This window comes from Scyliorhinus canicula, chromosome 1 (genome assembly GCF_902713615.1).
Source record: "Scyliorhinus canicula chromosome 1, sScyCan1.1, whole genome shotgun sequence".
Classification (NCBI taxonomy): domain Eukaryota; kingdom Metazoa; phylum Chordata; class Chondrichthyes; order Carcharhiniformes; family Scyliorhinidae; genus Scyliorhinus; species Scyliorhinus canicula.
Genome location: NC_052146.1, coordinates 32,798,455 through 32,816,047, shown reverse-complemented (window position 1 = coordinate 32,816,047; position 17,593 = coordinate 32,798,455). Strand labels below are relative to the sequence as shown.

The following is a 17,593-nucleotide window of genomic DNA, read 5'->3' as shown; positions in this document are numbered from 1 at the left end:
CTGATTTGCGCGCTGGCGCATGTCCCGCGGGATAGGGCATCCGAGGGCTCGTTGAGCTTCCCCGCTCGATATTTGATATCGTAATTGTAGGTGGAGAGTTCAATCCTCCACCGAAGAATTTTGTCATTTTTAATTTTGCCCCTTTGCGAGTTGCCGAACATGAAGGCGACCGACCGTTGGTCGGTAATGAGGGTGAACCTCCTACCTGCGAGGTAGTGCCTCCAGTGTCGGATAGCCTCCACAATGGCTTGTGCTTCCTTCTCGACTGAGGAGTGTCGGAGTTCTGAAGCGGATAGGGTACAGGAGAAAATGCAACGGGCCTCCCTGCTTGGTTTAAAGTGGCTGCTAGCGCTACCTCTGAGGCGTCGCTCTCAACCTGAAAAGGAGTGGATTCATCCACCGCCCGCATGGCTGCTTTGGCGATGTCGTCCCTGATGCAGCTGAAGGCCTGAGCAGACAGGGGAAATAGTGTGGCCTTGAAGAGTGGGTGGGCTTTGTCCGCACATTGGGGGACCCACTGGGCATAGTACGAAAAGAGCCCCAACCACCTTTTGAGGGCCTTGGGGCCATGGGGGAGGGGGAGTTCTAAGCATGCGGTCCGGGTCTGGGCCCAGGACTCCATTCTCCACGACGCAGCTGAGGATGACTAGTCTGTTTGTGCGGAACACGCATTTCTCCTTGTTATATGTAAGGTTTAATTTTTGGGCCGTCTGGAGAAAACGGTGGAGGTTGGTGTCGTGGTCCTGCTGGTCATGGCCGCAGATGGTAACATTATCCAGATACGGAAACGTGGCCCGCAGCCCGTACTGGTCTACCATTCTTTCCATTGCTTGTTGGAACACCGAAACCCCGTTAGTGACGCGAAGGGAACCCGGAGGAAATGGAAGAGGCGGCCATCGGCCTCGAACGCCGTGTAGTGGCGGTCCTCCGGGCGGATTGGGAGCTGGTGGTATGCAGACTTCAGATCCACCGTGGAAAATACCCGATATTGGGCGATCTGGTTTGCCATGTCTGCAATTCTGGGGAGGGGATACGCGTCTAGGAGCGTAAAGCGATTGATGGTCTGGCTATAATCGACGACCATGCGGAATTTTTCCCCGGTCTTGACGACCACCACCTGAGCTCTCCAGGGACTGTTACTGGCCTCTATGATCCCCTCACTGAGCAGCCTTCGGACCTCTGCTCTGATAAATACCCTATCCTGCAGGCTATACCACCTGCTGCGTGTGGCTACCGGTTTGCAATCCGGGGTGAGGTTGGCGAAGAGAGGAGGGGGGGCGATGCACAGCGTGGCGAGGCTGCAGATAGTGAGTGGGGGCATGGGCCCGCCGAAGCTGAAAACGAGACTCGTGAGTTTACATTGGTAATCCAAGCCTAAGAGGAGTGGCGCGCAGAGGTCGGGCAAGACATACAGTTTAAATTTGGAATAGCTAGCGCCTCGAATCGTTAACGTTGCTGTAGTGTGGCCTTGGATTTGGATGGAATGGGAGCCCGAAGCGAGGGCGATAGTTTGGTTGACGGGATAAATAGGGAAGGAACAGCGTCTTACCAGCTCTGGGTGTATGAAGCTCTCTGTGCTCCTGGAGTCGAAGAGGCACGACGTGTTGTACCCGTTGATCTGGACCTCCGTCATCAAATTTCTCAGATGCTTGGGGCGAGATTGGTCGAGAGTGACCGCGTTGAGTTGCGGGCCGCGTGGTGGGTGCCCGGGGGAGTCGAATTCTTCCGATCGGGCGTCCTGTCGAGTAGATGCCGCTGCGTTTTGGCGAGCTTGATGCAGGAACATTGCACTGAGTTGCGGGCCATGTGGTGACTGCCCGGGGAGGTCGTACTCCTCCGATGAGCTGTTTGAGTCTGGGGATGCAGCTAGGGCCCGTGGATCGCACGTGGGGGGTGGTGATGAAGATGGCGTCCAAGAAGGCGGCGCCCATGAAACGCACGTGGCCGGCCGCATGGTGGAGGTTTGCCAAGATGGCGGCCCCCATGGATCGCACGTGGCGGGAGGGGGCGGAGCCTGAGCTTAGGCTGCAGCGTTTCGGGCCCCGCGGGCCTGCTGGTGCTGGGGGCGATGTTTTTGGACTGTTGGGGTGTTGAGGGCTGGGGCCCTTCTGCCGAGGCACACTCTAGCATAGTGGCCTTTCTTCCCGCAGCTGCTGCAGGTCGCGGATCGGGCTGAGCAGTGCTGCCGCGGGTGCTGGCTTTGTCCACAGAAGTGGCAGGCTGGAGCAGTTGAATGACTGGTTTGGGGAGCTGAATAGTGGCAGGCTGGAGCAGTTGAATGACTGGTTTGGGGAGCTGAATAGTGGCAGGCTGGAGCAGCTGAATAACTGGTTTGGCGAGTTGAGTAGCTGGCTGGGAAGCTGAGTAATTAGCTGGAGCAGCTGAATAGCTTGAGTATTTGACTGGGACAGTAGGGCGACCGGCTGTGGCAGCGCGATAGCTGGAGGGCCTTGCGGCACCGGCTGGGGTGATCCTCAGGTCGGGGGCCCATGCGGGGTTAGCGGGGTTAGCGGGAAACGAGTTGAGGCTGCGGAAGGAAACTTCCATTGTGATAGCAGCCTCTACGGTAGTCTCTAAGCCCTGGGCCCCATTTTCTAATAGTCTCTGGCGTACATAGCTAGATCGAAGGCCCGCTACAAAAACGTCCCGCACAGCAAGCTCCCTATGTTCGGCCGCGGTTACGGCCTGGTAATTGCCGTCATTTGAGAGATTGGTCAACTCGCGTGCAAATTCAGCTAAAGTTTCAGTAGACTGTTGTCGGTGAGTCGTGAGCACATGGCGGGCAAAGACCTCGTTCATGGGCCTAATATACATTTTGTCCAAAATCGCCAGCGCTGTGGTGTAGGAACCGGCTGGATTTAGTTGTGTACAAATTCTGTGGCTTACCCTCGCGTGCAGTAGGCTGAGCTTTTGTTCCCCCGTAGTTTCAGCGGTGCTGATTTTGGCCAGGTAGGCCTTAAAACATTTCTGCCAGTGGCAGAAGGTTTCTTTCGCCTCTGCATCCTGCGGATCGAGTTCTAGACGTCCTGGTTTTAGAGCGGATTCCATGCTTTACTTCGGCAGCTTCTTAAGTGTATTAAATTGATGGAACCATCAATTCAGCGAACACGTGTAGTTGGATCTGAACAGAGGCTTTAATACACTTACAATAGAGCCAGCCTATTCGTCGTTGAACTTCAGGTGAACTGGCAGGCTGGCTCTAAGGCACTGATCTTTATACATCTGTCCCAGGGGGAGGAGTCCTGGGCAGAGCCAAGGGAGGAGCCCAGTACAAACTCTCGCGTACTCCCAGAGTGACTCCCCCTGGTGGTCGGATAACGCAACTGCACTTGCAATGGGTAGATAACGAACATATATACATGGAGTGATATTGGCAACTATACATAGTGTGAATCACATTCACCACACACCGTCACTCAGGCCCTGCCCCTGACACAGTCAGCTCACAATCAGACCCTGGCCCCCTGACAGTCAGTTCACAGTCATTGAGACACATTCAGTACACAGTCACTCGTAGAATCAGAGAATTTACAGTGCAGAAGGAGGCCTTTCAGCCCATCGAGTGTGCATCTGACCCTGTAAAGAGTACCCTATTTAAGCCCACACCTCCACCCTATCCCCATAATCCAGGTGCTCCACCAAACCTTTTTTGGACACCCTATCCCAGTAACCCCACCTAACCTTTTTTGACACTAAGGGCAATTTAGTATGGCCAATCCACATAACCTGCACATCTTTTGATTGTGGGAGGAAACCGGAGCACCTGGAGAAAACCCACGCAGACACAGGGAGAACGTGCAAACTCCACATAGACGAGAACCCAAACTAGGAATCGAACCTGGGACCTTGTAGCTGTGAAGCAACAGTGCTAACATCTGTGCTACCGTATCACCCCTGACTCAGACCCTAACCCTCCAGTGCCATGTCAATCAGTACCTGCTTCTCCTGATGCAGTTTTCTGATTTGTTTCCCTTACCTTGTCCAGGGGACTCCGATAAGTTGTACCCTCTTAACTGTTCCCTGGCTGAGATGATCTCATTCATTTTAGGGAATATTCCTGGGATGTATGACTCAACTACTCACTGACCTCTGTTGAGGGAATATTCTACTCATTTTAATACACAGTGTAACAGAAGGGAGAAGGGGCACCTGCGAAAGCTTATGTTGTGCCAGCAAACACTGGCAAAGTTGTCAGGAATATTATGGTTTGGCTGAACTGAATTAGGTGCCACTGTGTTGCATGCCAGTCACGGAGTTGAATGCAACACCTCAAAGACCCATTTCCTATAACGAAACAGTGGCAGACAGAGAAGCATTCTCATCTTTCCATACTCAATTCGCCTCACCTGCAAATTCTACTGTGAACTGGAGGCACGTGGGCTTCCCCGTTATTGGAGGAATTGTGAATGAAGCTGAACACTGTAGAGTTATCGGCGCACAATCCCACTCTTGACCCTGTGAGAGAGGGAGAGTCACTGATCAAGTAGTTGAAAACGGCTGGGTTGAGGCTGCTGCCCTGAGGAACGCCGGCATCAAAACAGATTAAAGAGCTTTTGTGAATGAAGCTTTTGTCTGAGGTTTTAACCCAGTTTCGATATAGTGGAATCTGTGTATTGGACAGGAATCACATGGGATTCTTGCCAGGCTCTATATTTATCTGACCAGATGACCAAGTGGAATAACTCACTGATGACAAGACCGTGAGACTCTTATGATTCTGAGCAGATTGCTGGATACGTATTGCACTCTCCTGATACATGGTGTGTTTGCACTGAGATTTCTTGGAAAGACCACAGCATTTTTTTCTTCCATCAGACCCTGCTGCTGCTATCCGATGCTAAAACCTTACTGTCAGCCTTCACTAAGAAAGGGTTGGCCCACTAAATATTCATGGTCACAAGTGTTCAGGGAAGAAAAGATGAAAGGCAGCAGTATTGATTGAAGAGAACATTACAGTGCTGGAGAAAGAGGGTGTCCCAGAGCGGTCCAGGACAAGAACTATTTGGTTGGAGCTAAGAAAAAATCAAGTTATCATTACACTACTGGGTGTATTCTATAGGTCACCAACTGCTGGAAAGATACAGAGGAATAAATTTGCAAGGAATTTGCAGAGAAGTTCAAAACTACAACAACTAATAATGGGGTACTTTAACTATTCGAATAAAGACTAGACTATTGATAGTTTAAAGGGCAGCAAGTTTCTAAATGTGTTCAGGAGAATTTTCTACATCAGTGCGGGCGGCACAGTAGCACAGTGGTTAACACTCTTGCTTCACAGCTCCAGGGTCCGAGGGTCAATTCCCATCTTGGGTCACTTTTTGTGCGGAGTCTGCACGTTCTCCCCGTGTCTGCATGAGTTTCCTCCGGCTGCTCCGGTTTCCTCTCACAGTCCAAAGATGTGCAGGTTAGGTGGATTGGCCATGCTAAATTGCCCTCAGTGTCCAAAATAGGTTAGACGGGGTCACTGGGTTACAGGGACAGGGTGAAGGTATGGGCTTTAAGTAGGGTGCTCTTTCCAAGGGCCGGTGCAGACTCGATGGGTCGAATGGTCTCCTTCTGCACTGTAAATTCTATGAAATCAGATTATGCTTCTAGCCAATGAGGAAAGAGTAATTGCTCGACATGGTCATGGGTAAAGAGATGGGGACAGTGGATTGGTTGGTTGGGGGGGCGGGTGCGCAGCTCGAGCATGGGGGAGGAGTTGGATATAGTAGGTGGGGCGGTCAGGAGATGGGGTCAAGTCTTGTCAGGGATGTGGGGAATCCCGTGTGGGTGCGGAGGTTGCGTTAGGGGGTGGGAGGTGTTTAGTAGTGGTTTGGGGAGGGGGGTGGTATGTATGCGTCAGCTGTGGGGTCAGGAATGTTGGGGGAATTCTGTGTAGGAAACAATCTGGTTATTTAAAGTAGAAATGCAGAAGTTAGAAGTGGTTCCATGTCTTCTAACTTTTCAAAGTAACTATTATAAGCCTGGCTGAACCATCCAAAGTTAGTGATTGAAATCACTTTGTTGGATGCTTCCTCGTGCAGCACAATTGCCCAGGTGAAGTTGGCGTTTCTGGACAATTTCTAGGTAAATGCTTACCTGGAGTTTCCGAGAGGGATTCCCCAGCGCATTTTTGATGTTTCCCCCCAAATCCGAAGTTAGGACCGCTGTGTATACCAGATTTCAAGTTGATGATACAATTAAGCATCAGGCTGAATTCAGAAAGTTCAGAGGGAAAGTGAGAAAGAGACTTAGAAGAAGCAAAGGGGGGAGTTTGAGAAGGAAATGGCAGATAACACAAGAGCAAATCCAAACGTCTCCAATAGGCATATAAATAGGAAAAGGTTTGTAATGGAGGAGTGGGGATAGAGCCTAAATGTACATTCACACATGGAGGTAGAGAGCACCGTTGACTATTTTGCATCTGCCTTTATCGAGGCAGCATAATGAAAGAGGAGCTAATTAAGATACTGGGGCAAAAAATTGATAAAGACCAGACATTAGAAAGGCTGGCTCTACTTAAAGTTGCTAAGTCACCAGGACTGGACAGAAACAGTTAAGAATACTGAGGAAGGTAAGGGTGAATATTTTGGAGGCACTGGTCATAAACCTCCTTAAATCTCCTTTGATACCGGGGGAGTGCAAGAAGACTCTGGAATGGCAAATATTTCACCCTTGTTCAAAATAGACTGTAAGGATAAGCACAGCAGCTCCAGGCCGGTCTGTTTAACCTCAGTGATGGGAATATATTTAGAAATGATAATTTGTGTCAAAATTAACAGCAACAATGACAGTTGTGATCAATTAAGGAAAACCAACATAGATTTTTTTAAAGGCAGATCATATTTAACAACATTGATTGGATTTTTTTTGACTTGGAATAAAAAGGACAGTGGCAGCACAGATAAGAATTTGGTTGAATGAGAGGAAACAGGGACTAATGATGAGCGGTTGTATTTTAGAATTGGAGGAAGGTCCATAATCTATGGGATTCCCCAGTGGTTAGTCTGAGGATCATCACTTCCTTTGATCTATATTAATGTCCAAGACTTTGGTGTGCAGAGCAGAATTTCAAAATTTGCAGATGACACAAAACTTGGAAGTATTGTGAATTGTAGGGAGGGTATTTACAAACTTAAAGAGGGCATTGGCCGGCTGGTAGAATGGGCAGACCCATGGCAGATGAACTAGAAGAAGTGTGAAGTGATTTGTTTTGTTGGAAAAAAATAAACAGAGACAGTGGACGGGATTTTAAAAAATAAAGCACATGGGGTTAGGGGTAGTTTATCAAGATGGATAGAAAACTGGTTGACAGACAGGAGACAAAGAGTAGGAATCAACGGGTATTTTTCCAAATGGCAGGCAGTACCTAGTGGGGTGCCGCAGGGATCACCAGCTATTCACAATAATATGATTTAGATGAGAGAACTAAATTTGCAGATGACACAAAGCTGGGTGGGAGGGTGAGCTGCGAGGACAGTGCAAGGATGATTCAGTGCGATTTGGACAAGTTGAGTGAGTGGGCAAATGCTTGGCAGATGCAGTGCAATGGATAGATGTGAGGTTATGCACTTTGCAAGTATAAATGGGAAGGCAGTGTAATGTTCTTGCTGGATGACCTGATTTATTACAAGAACAGTTGTAGTTAAAGTTACAAACGATTTATTAACATTAACTATATACAAGATGACAGATGAACAACAGCAAATTCATGCACCTGCAAGCTCTCTCTTTTACTTCCTCCAGCCAGTGTCTGGTCAGCTGACTTTACATTCACGTATATACTAGTGAGACTCCTAGTGGTCAGTCGGTGAATTACAACACAACCATGATATCACTAACGTCAGATTAATATCTGAATGGCTATAGATTGACTGAGGGGGATGTGAAACAAGACCTGGGTGTCCTTCTACACCAGTCGCTGAAGATAAACATGCAGGCGCAGCAGGCGGCAAAGAAGGCAAATGTTATGATGGCCTGCAATGTGAAAGGATTCGAGTACAGGAGCAGGGATGGCTTGCTGCAATTATACAGGGTGTTGGTAAAACCACACCTGGAATACTGTGGGGAGTTTTGGTCTCCTTATCAGAAGAATGGTGGTTTTGCTATCGAGGGAGAGCAGCAAAGGTTTACCAGACTGATTCCTGGGATGGCCGGACCGACATTTGAGGAGCGATTGAGTCGCTGGAGTTCAGAAGAATGAGGTGAGATCTCATAGAAACCTACAAATTTCTAACAGGACTAGACAGAGTAGATGCAGGAAGGAAGTTCCCAATGGCGGGGGAGTCCAGACAAGGGGTCACAGTCTAAGGATGTGGGGTAAACCATTTAGGACAGAGATGAGGAGAAATCTCTTCACCCAGGGAGTGGTGAGACTGTGGGATTTGCTACCACAGAAAATAGTTCAGGTCAAAACATGATATGTTTTCAAGAAGCTCTTGGGGCTAAAAAAATCAAATGATATGGGGGGGAAATGGGAACAGGTTACTGAGTTCGATGATCTATCATGATCACAATGAGTGACAGTGCAGGCTCGAAGAGCCCTCGCCATGACATGTTTCCAATGGCAGAAGCGGCGCACCATTGGCTTCCGGCAGGGCCTTCCAGTTCCACAGATGTCTACGCCATTTTGCTTGGCTTACCCATTCCACTTCTGGGTAAACCGCTGTGGTGGCGGGGTGGTATCACCTTTAGTGGGATTGGAGAAGACTTGATGAGTGGGTGGGTTGGTGACTGAGTGGGTAAATGGGTAAGTGGGTGAATGGATGGGTGGGTGAATGGGTGGGTGAGTGGGAGGGTTGGTGAGTGAGTAGGTGGGTTGATGAGTGAGGGGGTAGGTTGATGAGTGAATGGGTGAGTGAGTGGGTTGGTAAGAGAATGGGTGGGTTGGTGAGTGAGTAGGTGGGTTGGTGAGTGAATGGGTGGGGTTGGTGAGTAAGTGGGTGGGTGGGTGAACGAGGGAGTGGTTTAGTGAGTGAGGGGGTGGGTTGATGAGTGAGTGGCTGGATGGGTTAATGGGTGAGGGGGTGGGTTGATGAGTGAGTGGCTGGATGGGTTAATGAGTGAGGAGGTGGGTTGGTGGGTGAGGTAGTGAGCGAGTGGGATGGTGAGAGAGTGGGTGGGTTGGCAAATAAGTGGGTGGGTTGGTGAGTGAGTGGGTGGGTTGGTGAGTGAGTGGGTGAGTTGGTGAGTAAGTGGGTGGGTGGGTGAGCAAGGGAGTGGTTTGGTGAGTGAGGGGGTGGGTTGATGAGTGAGTGGCTGGATGGGTTAATGAGTGAGGGGGTGGGTTGGTGAGTGAGGGAGTGAGCGAGTGGGATGGTGAGAGAGTGGGTGGGTTGGCAAATAAGTGGGTGGGTTGGTGAATGAGTGGGTGGGTTGGTGAGTGAGTGGGTAGGTTGGTGAGTGAGTGGGTAGGTTGGTGAGTGAGTGGATGGGTTGACGTGTGAGTAGGTGGGTTGGTGAGTGAGTGGGTGGGTTGGTGAGTGAATGGGTAGGTTGGTGATTGAGTGGGTGTGTTGGTGAGTGAGTGGTTAGGTTGGTGAGTGAGTGGCTGGATGGGTTAATGAGTGAGGGGGTGGGTTGGTGAGTGAGGGAGTGAGCGAGTGGGATGGTGAGAGAGTGGGTGAGTTGGCAAGTATTGGGTGGGTTGGTGAATGAGTGGGTGGGTTGGTGAGTGAGTGGGTAGGTTGGTGAGTGAGTGGGTAGGTTGGTGAGTGAGTGGATGGGTTGACGTGTGAGTAGGTGGGTTGGTAAGGGAGTGGGTGGGTTGGTGAGTGAGTGGGTAGGTTGGTGATTGAGTGGGCGGGTTGGTGATTGAGTGGGCGGGTTGGTGATTGAGTGGGCGAGTTGGTGATTGAGTGGGTGTGTTGGTGAGTGAGTGGTTAGGTTGGTGATTGAGTGGGTTTGTTGGTGAGTGAGTGGGTAGGTTGGTGATTGAGTGGGCAGGTTGGTGATTGAATGGGCAGGTTGGTGATTGAGTGGGCAGGTTGGTGATTGAGTGGGCGGGTTGGTGATTGAGTGGGCGGGTTGGTGATTGAGTGGGTGTGTTGGTGAGTGAGTGGTTAGGTTGGTGATTGAGTGGGCGGGTTGGTGATTGAGTGGGCGGGTTTGTGATTGAGTGGGTGTGTTGGTGAGTGAGTGGTTAGGTTGGTGATTGAGTGGGTTTGTTGGTGAGTGAGTGGGTAGGTTGGTGATTGAGTGGGCAGGTTGGTGATTGAATGGGCAGGTTGGTGATTGAGTGGCCAGGTTGGTGATTGAATGGGCAGGTTGGTGATTGAGTGGGTTTGTTGGTGAGTGAGTGGGTAGGTTGGTGATTGAGTGGGCAGGTTGGTGATTGAATGGGCAGGTTGGTGATTGAGTGGGCAGGTTGGTGATTGAATGGGCAGGTTGGTGATTGAGTGGGCGGGTTGGTGATTGAGTGGGTGTGTTGGTGAGTGAGTGGGTGGGTGGGTTGGTGAGTGAGTGGGTAGGTTGGTGATTGAGTGGGCAGGTTGGTGATTGAGTGGGCGGGTTGGTGATTGAGTGGGTGTGTTGGTGAGTGAGTGGTTAGGTTGGTGATTGAGTGGGTGTGTTGGTGAGTGAGTGGTTAGGTTGGTGATTGAGTGGGTGGGTTGATGATTGAGTGGGTGGGTGGGTGATTGAGTGGGTGGGTTGGTGAGTGAGTGGATGGGTTGGTGAGTGAGTGGATGGGTTGACGTGTGAATAGGTAGGTTAGTGAGTGAGTGGGTGGGTTGGTGATTGAGCGGATGGGCAGGTGAGTGAGGGGGTGGGATGGTGAGTGAGTGGGTGAATGGAGGTTGGCAAGTGGGTGTGCGGGTTGGTAAACTGGTGGGCGGGTTGGTGAATGAGTGGAGGAGTGGCTGGGAGAGGGTAGATTTAGGGGCAATTGGTTTGGGGTAATTGGATAGGCTGGTGGGTGGTAGTGGATCAGGTTGTGGGAGGAAGGGGATGGTGTTAGCCTGGTTGGGTTGTGTTGGGGATGTTGTTGGGTTTGGGGTATAATAAGGTGTCAGTTGTGGTGATGGTTTGAGTTACACTGTTAATCACTGATTTATACAATTTAAGCAGTGTAATATTTCTAGGGAAGGATTTTGGTAAGTAGCACATATCTAGCCAAGCTTCAACCTGAGATCAATGTTAGACACATTCATCTGGTGTCTGGGAAAGCGCAAATTAGCCCATCAGAAGTTTAAACGTTGCAGGCAATTACAGCACTTTTTCACGCTAGGGAATTACTTAAAGTCCGGTGCTCAACAGCAACTTAAATATAGTGTATCACTGTGTCTAATATTGGAGGGTTTGCCCATTATAAAATAAAGGATGCAATCCTAAAGGAGGTGCAGGGGAAGAATGACCTGAGGGTGTGTGTGCACAAATTGTTAAAGGTGGCAGGGTAGGATGAGCAAGCAGTTAATAAAGCATACGTGAAGCTGGTCTTTATAACGAGAGTCATAGGATACAAAAGCAAGGAAACTGTGGTCAACGTTGATAAAACACTGGTTGAGCCTCAACTGGAATATCCTGTCCGATTCTGGGCAGCTGCGTTTAAGAAGGGTTTGAAGGAACTAGAGAAGGTGCTGAAAAGATTTACAAGAATGGCTCCAGTAGATAAAGGATTCCAGTTGCAGAGATTGGGGAAGCTGGGGATGTTCCACTTGGAGAAGAGAGAGTTAAGAGGAGATTTGACGAGGTGCCAAAGTCATAAGGGAACCGAGTTAAATAGGGTAAACCGGTTCTCAATGTCTGAAGTTGTGGAGAACTGAAGGGATTTAAGGTGATTGGCAAAATAACCAAAAGTGACATGAGGAAAAATATTTTTACTCAGCGAGCGGTTAGGATTTGGAACGCGCTGCCTGAGAGTGTGATGGAGGCAGATTCAATCGTGGTTTTCGAAAGGGAATTGGATAACTATCTGAATGGAAATTATTTGCAGGGTTCCCGTGTAGTAAGACTCCATGGCACAGGAGCACTGTTGCTTTATAGCGACAGGTCCCAAGTTCGATTCTCGGCTCAGGTCACTGTCTGTGCGGAGTCTACATGTTCTCCCCGTGTCTGCGTGGGTTTCCTCCGAGTGCTCCAGTTACCTCCCGCAAGTCCTGAAAGATGTGGGGCGCAATTCTCCGCTCTCACGAAAATTCGGAGAATAGCGGGCGGCGTAAATTTTTACGGACACGCTGGTCCGACGCCCTCCCGCTATTCTCTCCCCCCCACGGCCGCCCCCCGACACGAATCACTGCTCGCCATTTTTTTACGCCGAGCAGCGATTCCCCCTGGCCGATGGGCCGATTTCCAAGGCCTTTACGGCCGTTTTTATGAACGTAAAACACACCTGGTCTGACCGTTCGTAAAAACGGCTGTAAAGTCCCGATCTGGGGAACCATGGCACCGATTGGCACGGCAGTACCACGGCTGTGCCAAGGGTGCCATGGGCCTGCGATCGGTGGGCACCGATCGCTGGCAGCGGGTACTTAACCCGCGCACTCTTTCTCCCTCCGCCGCCCCACTGGATCCATTCGCGGGGCGGCTGAGGGGCATACCGGCCCGCGCATGCGCGGGTTTCACGTGATGACGTCATCCGTGCATACGCGGGTTGGAGTCGCCCAATCCGCGCATGCGCGGCTGACGTCATCTGACGCGTCAGCCGTCGCTAACTCTGGCTAGCGGGCTTAACGATATTCGTTAAGCCCGCAATTCCGGAGTTCACGGCTGCGCGATGCTAGCCCCGACCGGGGAGCTGAATCAGTTCCCGGTCGGGGGGGGGCGGAGGCTGGCGTCAAACGCGCCCGTTTTTGACGCCAGCTTCCCGAGTTTTCGTAACTCGGGAGAATTCCGCCCGTGCTGTTCGGTAATTTGGACATTCTGGATTCTCCCTCTGTGTACCCAAACAGGCGCTGGAATGTGGCGACTAGGCGCTTTTCACAGTAACTTCATTGCAGTGTTAAAGTAAGCCTAATTGTGACAATAAATATTATTATTTAAAAAAGTCAGCAGAGTGGGTTACTCATATCCCACTGTAGGATTCTGATACACCCCTTACTGTAACACTCTGATATAGGCCCCACTGTAGCATTCTGATATACTTCGCACTGTAACACTCCAATACACTTCTCACTGTAACACTCCAATACACTTCTCACTGTAATACTCCAATACACTTCTCACTGTAACACTCCAATATACTTCTCACTGTAATACTCCAATACACTTCTCACTGTAATACTCCAATACACTTCTCACTGTAATACTCCAATACACTTCTCACTGTAATACTCCAATACACTTCTCACTGTAATACTCCAATACACTTCTCACTGTAACACTCCAATATACTTCTCACTGTAACACTCCAATACACTTCTCACTGTAATACTCCAATACACTTCTCACTGTAATACTCCAATACACTTCTCACTGTAACACTCCAATACACTTCTCACTGTAACACTCCAATACACTTCTCACTGTAACACTCCAATACACTTCTCACTGTAACACTCCAATACACTTCTCACTGTAATACTCCAATACACTTCTCACTGTAACACTCCAATACACTTCTCACTGTAACACTCCAATACACTTCTCACTGTAACACTCCAATATACTTCTCACTGTAACACTCCAATACACTTCTCACTGTAATACTCCAATACACTTCTCACTGTAATACTCCAATACACTTCTCACCGTAACACTCCAATATACTTCTCACTGTAATACTCCAATACACTTCTCACTGTAATACTCCAATACACTTCTCACTGTAATACTCCAATACACTTCTCACTGTAATACTCCAATACACTTCTCACTGTAATACTCCAATACACTTCTCACTGTAACACTCCAATACACTTCTCACTGTAACACTCCAATATACTTCTCACTGTAATACTCCAATACACTTCTCACTGTAATACTCCAATACACTTCTCACTGTAATACTCCAATACACTTCTCACTGTAATACTCCAATACACTTCTCACTGTAATACTCCAATACACTTCTCACTGTAACACTCCAATATACTTCTCACTGTAACACTCCAATACACTTCTCACTGTAATACTCCAATACACTTCTTACTGTAACACTCCAATATACTTCTCACTGTAATACTCCAATACACTTCTCACTGTAATACTCCAATACACTTCTCACTGTAATACTCCAATACACTTCTCACTGTAATACTCCAATACACTTCTCACTGTAATACTCCAATACACTTCTCACTGTAACACTCCAATATACTTCTCACTGTAACACTCCAATACACTTCTCACTGTAATACTCCAATACACTTCTCACTGTAACGCTCCAATACACTTCTCACTGTAACACTCCAATACACTTCTCACTGTAACACTCCAATACACTTCTCACTGTAACACTCCAATACACTTCTCACTGTAACACTCCAATACACTTCTCACTGTAACACTCCAATATACTTCTCACTGTAACACTCCAATACACTTCTCACTGTAATACTCCAATACACTTCTCACTGTAATACTCCAATACACTTCTCACCGTAACACTCCAATATACTTCTCACGGTAACATTCCAATATACCCCTCACTGAAACACTCCAATATACCCTCACTGAAACACTCCAATATACTTCTCACTGAAACACTCCAATATACTTCTCACTGTAACACTCCAATATACTTCTCACCTTAACACTCTAATATACTTTTCACCTTAACACTCCAATATACTTCTCACTGTAACACTCTGATATACCCCTTACTGTAACACTCTGATATACCCCTTACTGTAACACTCTGATATACCCCTTACTGTAACACTCTGATATACCCCTTACTGTAATACTCTGATATATGCCCCAATGTAACACTCCAATATACCCCTCACTGTAACACTCTGATATACCCCTTACTGTAACACTCTGATATACCCCTCACTGTAACACTCTGATATACCCCTTACTGTAATACTCTGATATATGCCCCAATGTAACATTCTGATATGCCCTCACTGTAACACTCTGATATACCCCTCACTGTAACACTCTGATATACCCCTTACTGTAATACTCTGATATATGCCCCAATGTAACATTCTGATATGCCCTCACTGTAACACTCTGATATACCCCTCACTGTAACACTCCAATATACCCCTCACTGTAACACTCTGATATACCCCTCACTGTAACACTCCAATATACCCCTCACTGTAACACTCCAATATACCCTCACTGTAACAGTCTGATATACCCCTCACTGTAACACTCCAATATACCCCTCACTGTAACACTCCAATATACCCCTCACTGTAACACTCTGATATACCCCTCACTGTAACACTCTGATATACCCCTCACTGTAACACTCCAATATACCCCTCACTGTAACAGTCTGATATACCCCTCACTGTAACACTCCAATATACCCCTCACTGTAACACTCCAATATACCCCTCACTGTAACAGTCTAATATACCCCTCACTGTAACACTCCAATATACCCCTCACTGTAACACTCCAATATACCCCTCACTATAATGCTCCAATAACTTGTCACTGTAACACTCCAATACACTTCTCACTGTAACACTCCGATAAACGTCTCACTGTAACACTCTGATATACCCCTTACACTCTGATATACGCCCCACTGCAACATTCTGATATGCCCTCACTGTAAAACTCCTATATATCCCTCACTGTAACACTCCAATATACCCTTCACTGTAACACTCCAATACACTTCTCACTGTAACACTCCGATATACCTCTCAATATAACACACTGATATAGGCCCAACTGTAACATTCTGATACCCCCTCATTTTAACACTCTAATATATTTTCACTGGAACACTCTGATATACCCCCCACTGTAACACACTGATATAGGCTTCACTGTAACATTCTGATGTACCCTTGACTGTAACACTCCGATATACCCCTCACTGTAACGCTCCAATGTACGCCTGATTGTAACATTATGATGTACCTCCACTGTAGCATTCTGATACACCCTTCACTGTAACACTCTGATATTCTGTTCGCTGTAACATTCTAATAAACTACTCACTGTCATATTCCAATGTACATTACACCCCTCTCTATAACACTCTGATAATGGCCATCAGAGCAATATTGTGATATTTCCTGCACATCTGATCCAATGAACCATTCTTCAGTGTGTTCTGATGAAGAGTCTATGGGCTCAACGCATTAACTCTGTTTCTCTCTCGGTCAATGCTGGCCTGGCCTTTTTTTCAGGGTCCTCGGCTCTTGTTACAGTGTGTGGATTCTTGTTGGTTCCAGGCTACTCACCCTTGCTTCCTTTTTCTACACAGGCTCCAATGGGAGAGTAGGTGTCATCGCGGCCGGGGCTCTGGTTTTGTTCCTTCTGCTCCTGCTCCTGCTGTTCCTGTGTTGTTACTGTCTCTGTCACAAGAAGAATCTGCAGAATGAGTGAGTATTCCACAACACAGGGTTAGAATCTCAACCAACCATACTTCGAACAACTGAAAGCTCTCAACTATATGCAAAGAAGATTTTTCAAAATTACGTTTGAAATGCAATGGATCAGTTAACTTTGGCTTATTACCTTTATTCTGGGGTTAGAATTCAGTGCAGATGAAACAGATGGATGTCATCTCAGATGGTGATGTGAGAAATCACTTCAGGCTGTCTGTTTTAGTTTATTGCAATGAAAGTGAACTGTCCTTTCTCACAGGGCTCCAGGCTTACTCACTATTAAACACACTCAGGAACGTGGAATGACGACTGACTGATGTCATATCAGATTGGTTTCGAACGTACTTGTAAATAAGAGTGTGCTACTCGCTGCAGTTGTAACTGGGTTAACGTACACAGCACTGCCTCTTGTAAACGTAAACAGATTGACTGAATCTATGTTCTATGAATCAGTGCTGTCACTTGTGGGTGCAACTGGGCTAACCTAGTCAGCACAGCCCCCTGTGGACATGGCTAATGGGGAATTTAACTCATTCAGCATTGTCCTGTTCAGGTGTGGACAGGTAAATCTGTCCCTAACTGCTCTATATTGGTATGAGTGGATTAACAGATTTGCTGACCTATGGCTCAACTCAATCAGGTTTATACCCTGAAAGATTGAAGCTTAATGCATCGCACATAGTCAATACCACCCCTTGTATATCTGAGTAGGTTAACACACTCAATACTATTTCTTGTGGGTCTGGGTGGTTAACTTGCTCAGCACTGTGGGCGGGATTCTCCGAAATGGAAGCAGAGTGTCCATAGCATCGCAAAACAGGCCGCTCCCATGTCGAATTCTGGCCTCTACAGGGGGCCAGCACGGCGCTGGAGTGGTTTGCGACAGTTCAGCCGCAGATCCTGGCGCGAACTGGGCTCCGCGGATCCACACATGCGCAGTTGCGCTGGCGCCAACGATGACATGCGCAGTGGCAACCGCCGGTGCCAACCGACGCATGCGCGGTAACCTCACAGAGCGCTCTGGCCCTTCATCAACATGGCGCCGGGGTTCTGGGGCCGGTCATGCAAGGATGTAGGCCGTGGGGGGGGGGGGGGGGGGGGAGTGGGTGGGGTGGAAGAGGCCGGCCTGCCGATTGATGAGCCCCAAT

At 48.3% G+C, this 17,593-nt stretch overlaps 1 protein-coding gene across 1 annotated transcript in view; it reads left to right on the top strand.

Annotated features, from left to right (window-relative positions):
- scarf2 (scavenger receptor class F, member 2) overlaps window positions 1-17,593 on the top strand; it is a 132,500-nt gene that overhangs the window by 86,050 nt on the left and 28,857 nt on the right. The window contains exon 8 of the mRNA XM_038781342.1: window positions 16,322-16,439. Coding sequence (XP_038637270.1) covers window positions 16,322-16,439 — 118 coding nt within the window. The remainder of the gene's footprint in view (window positions 1-16,321; window positions 16,440-17,593) is intronic.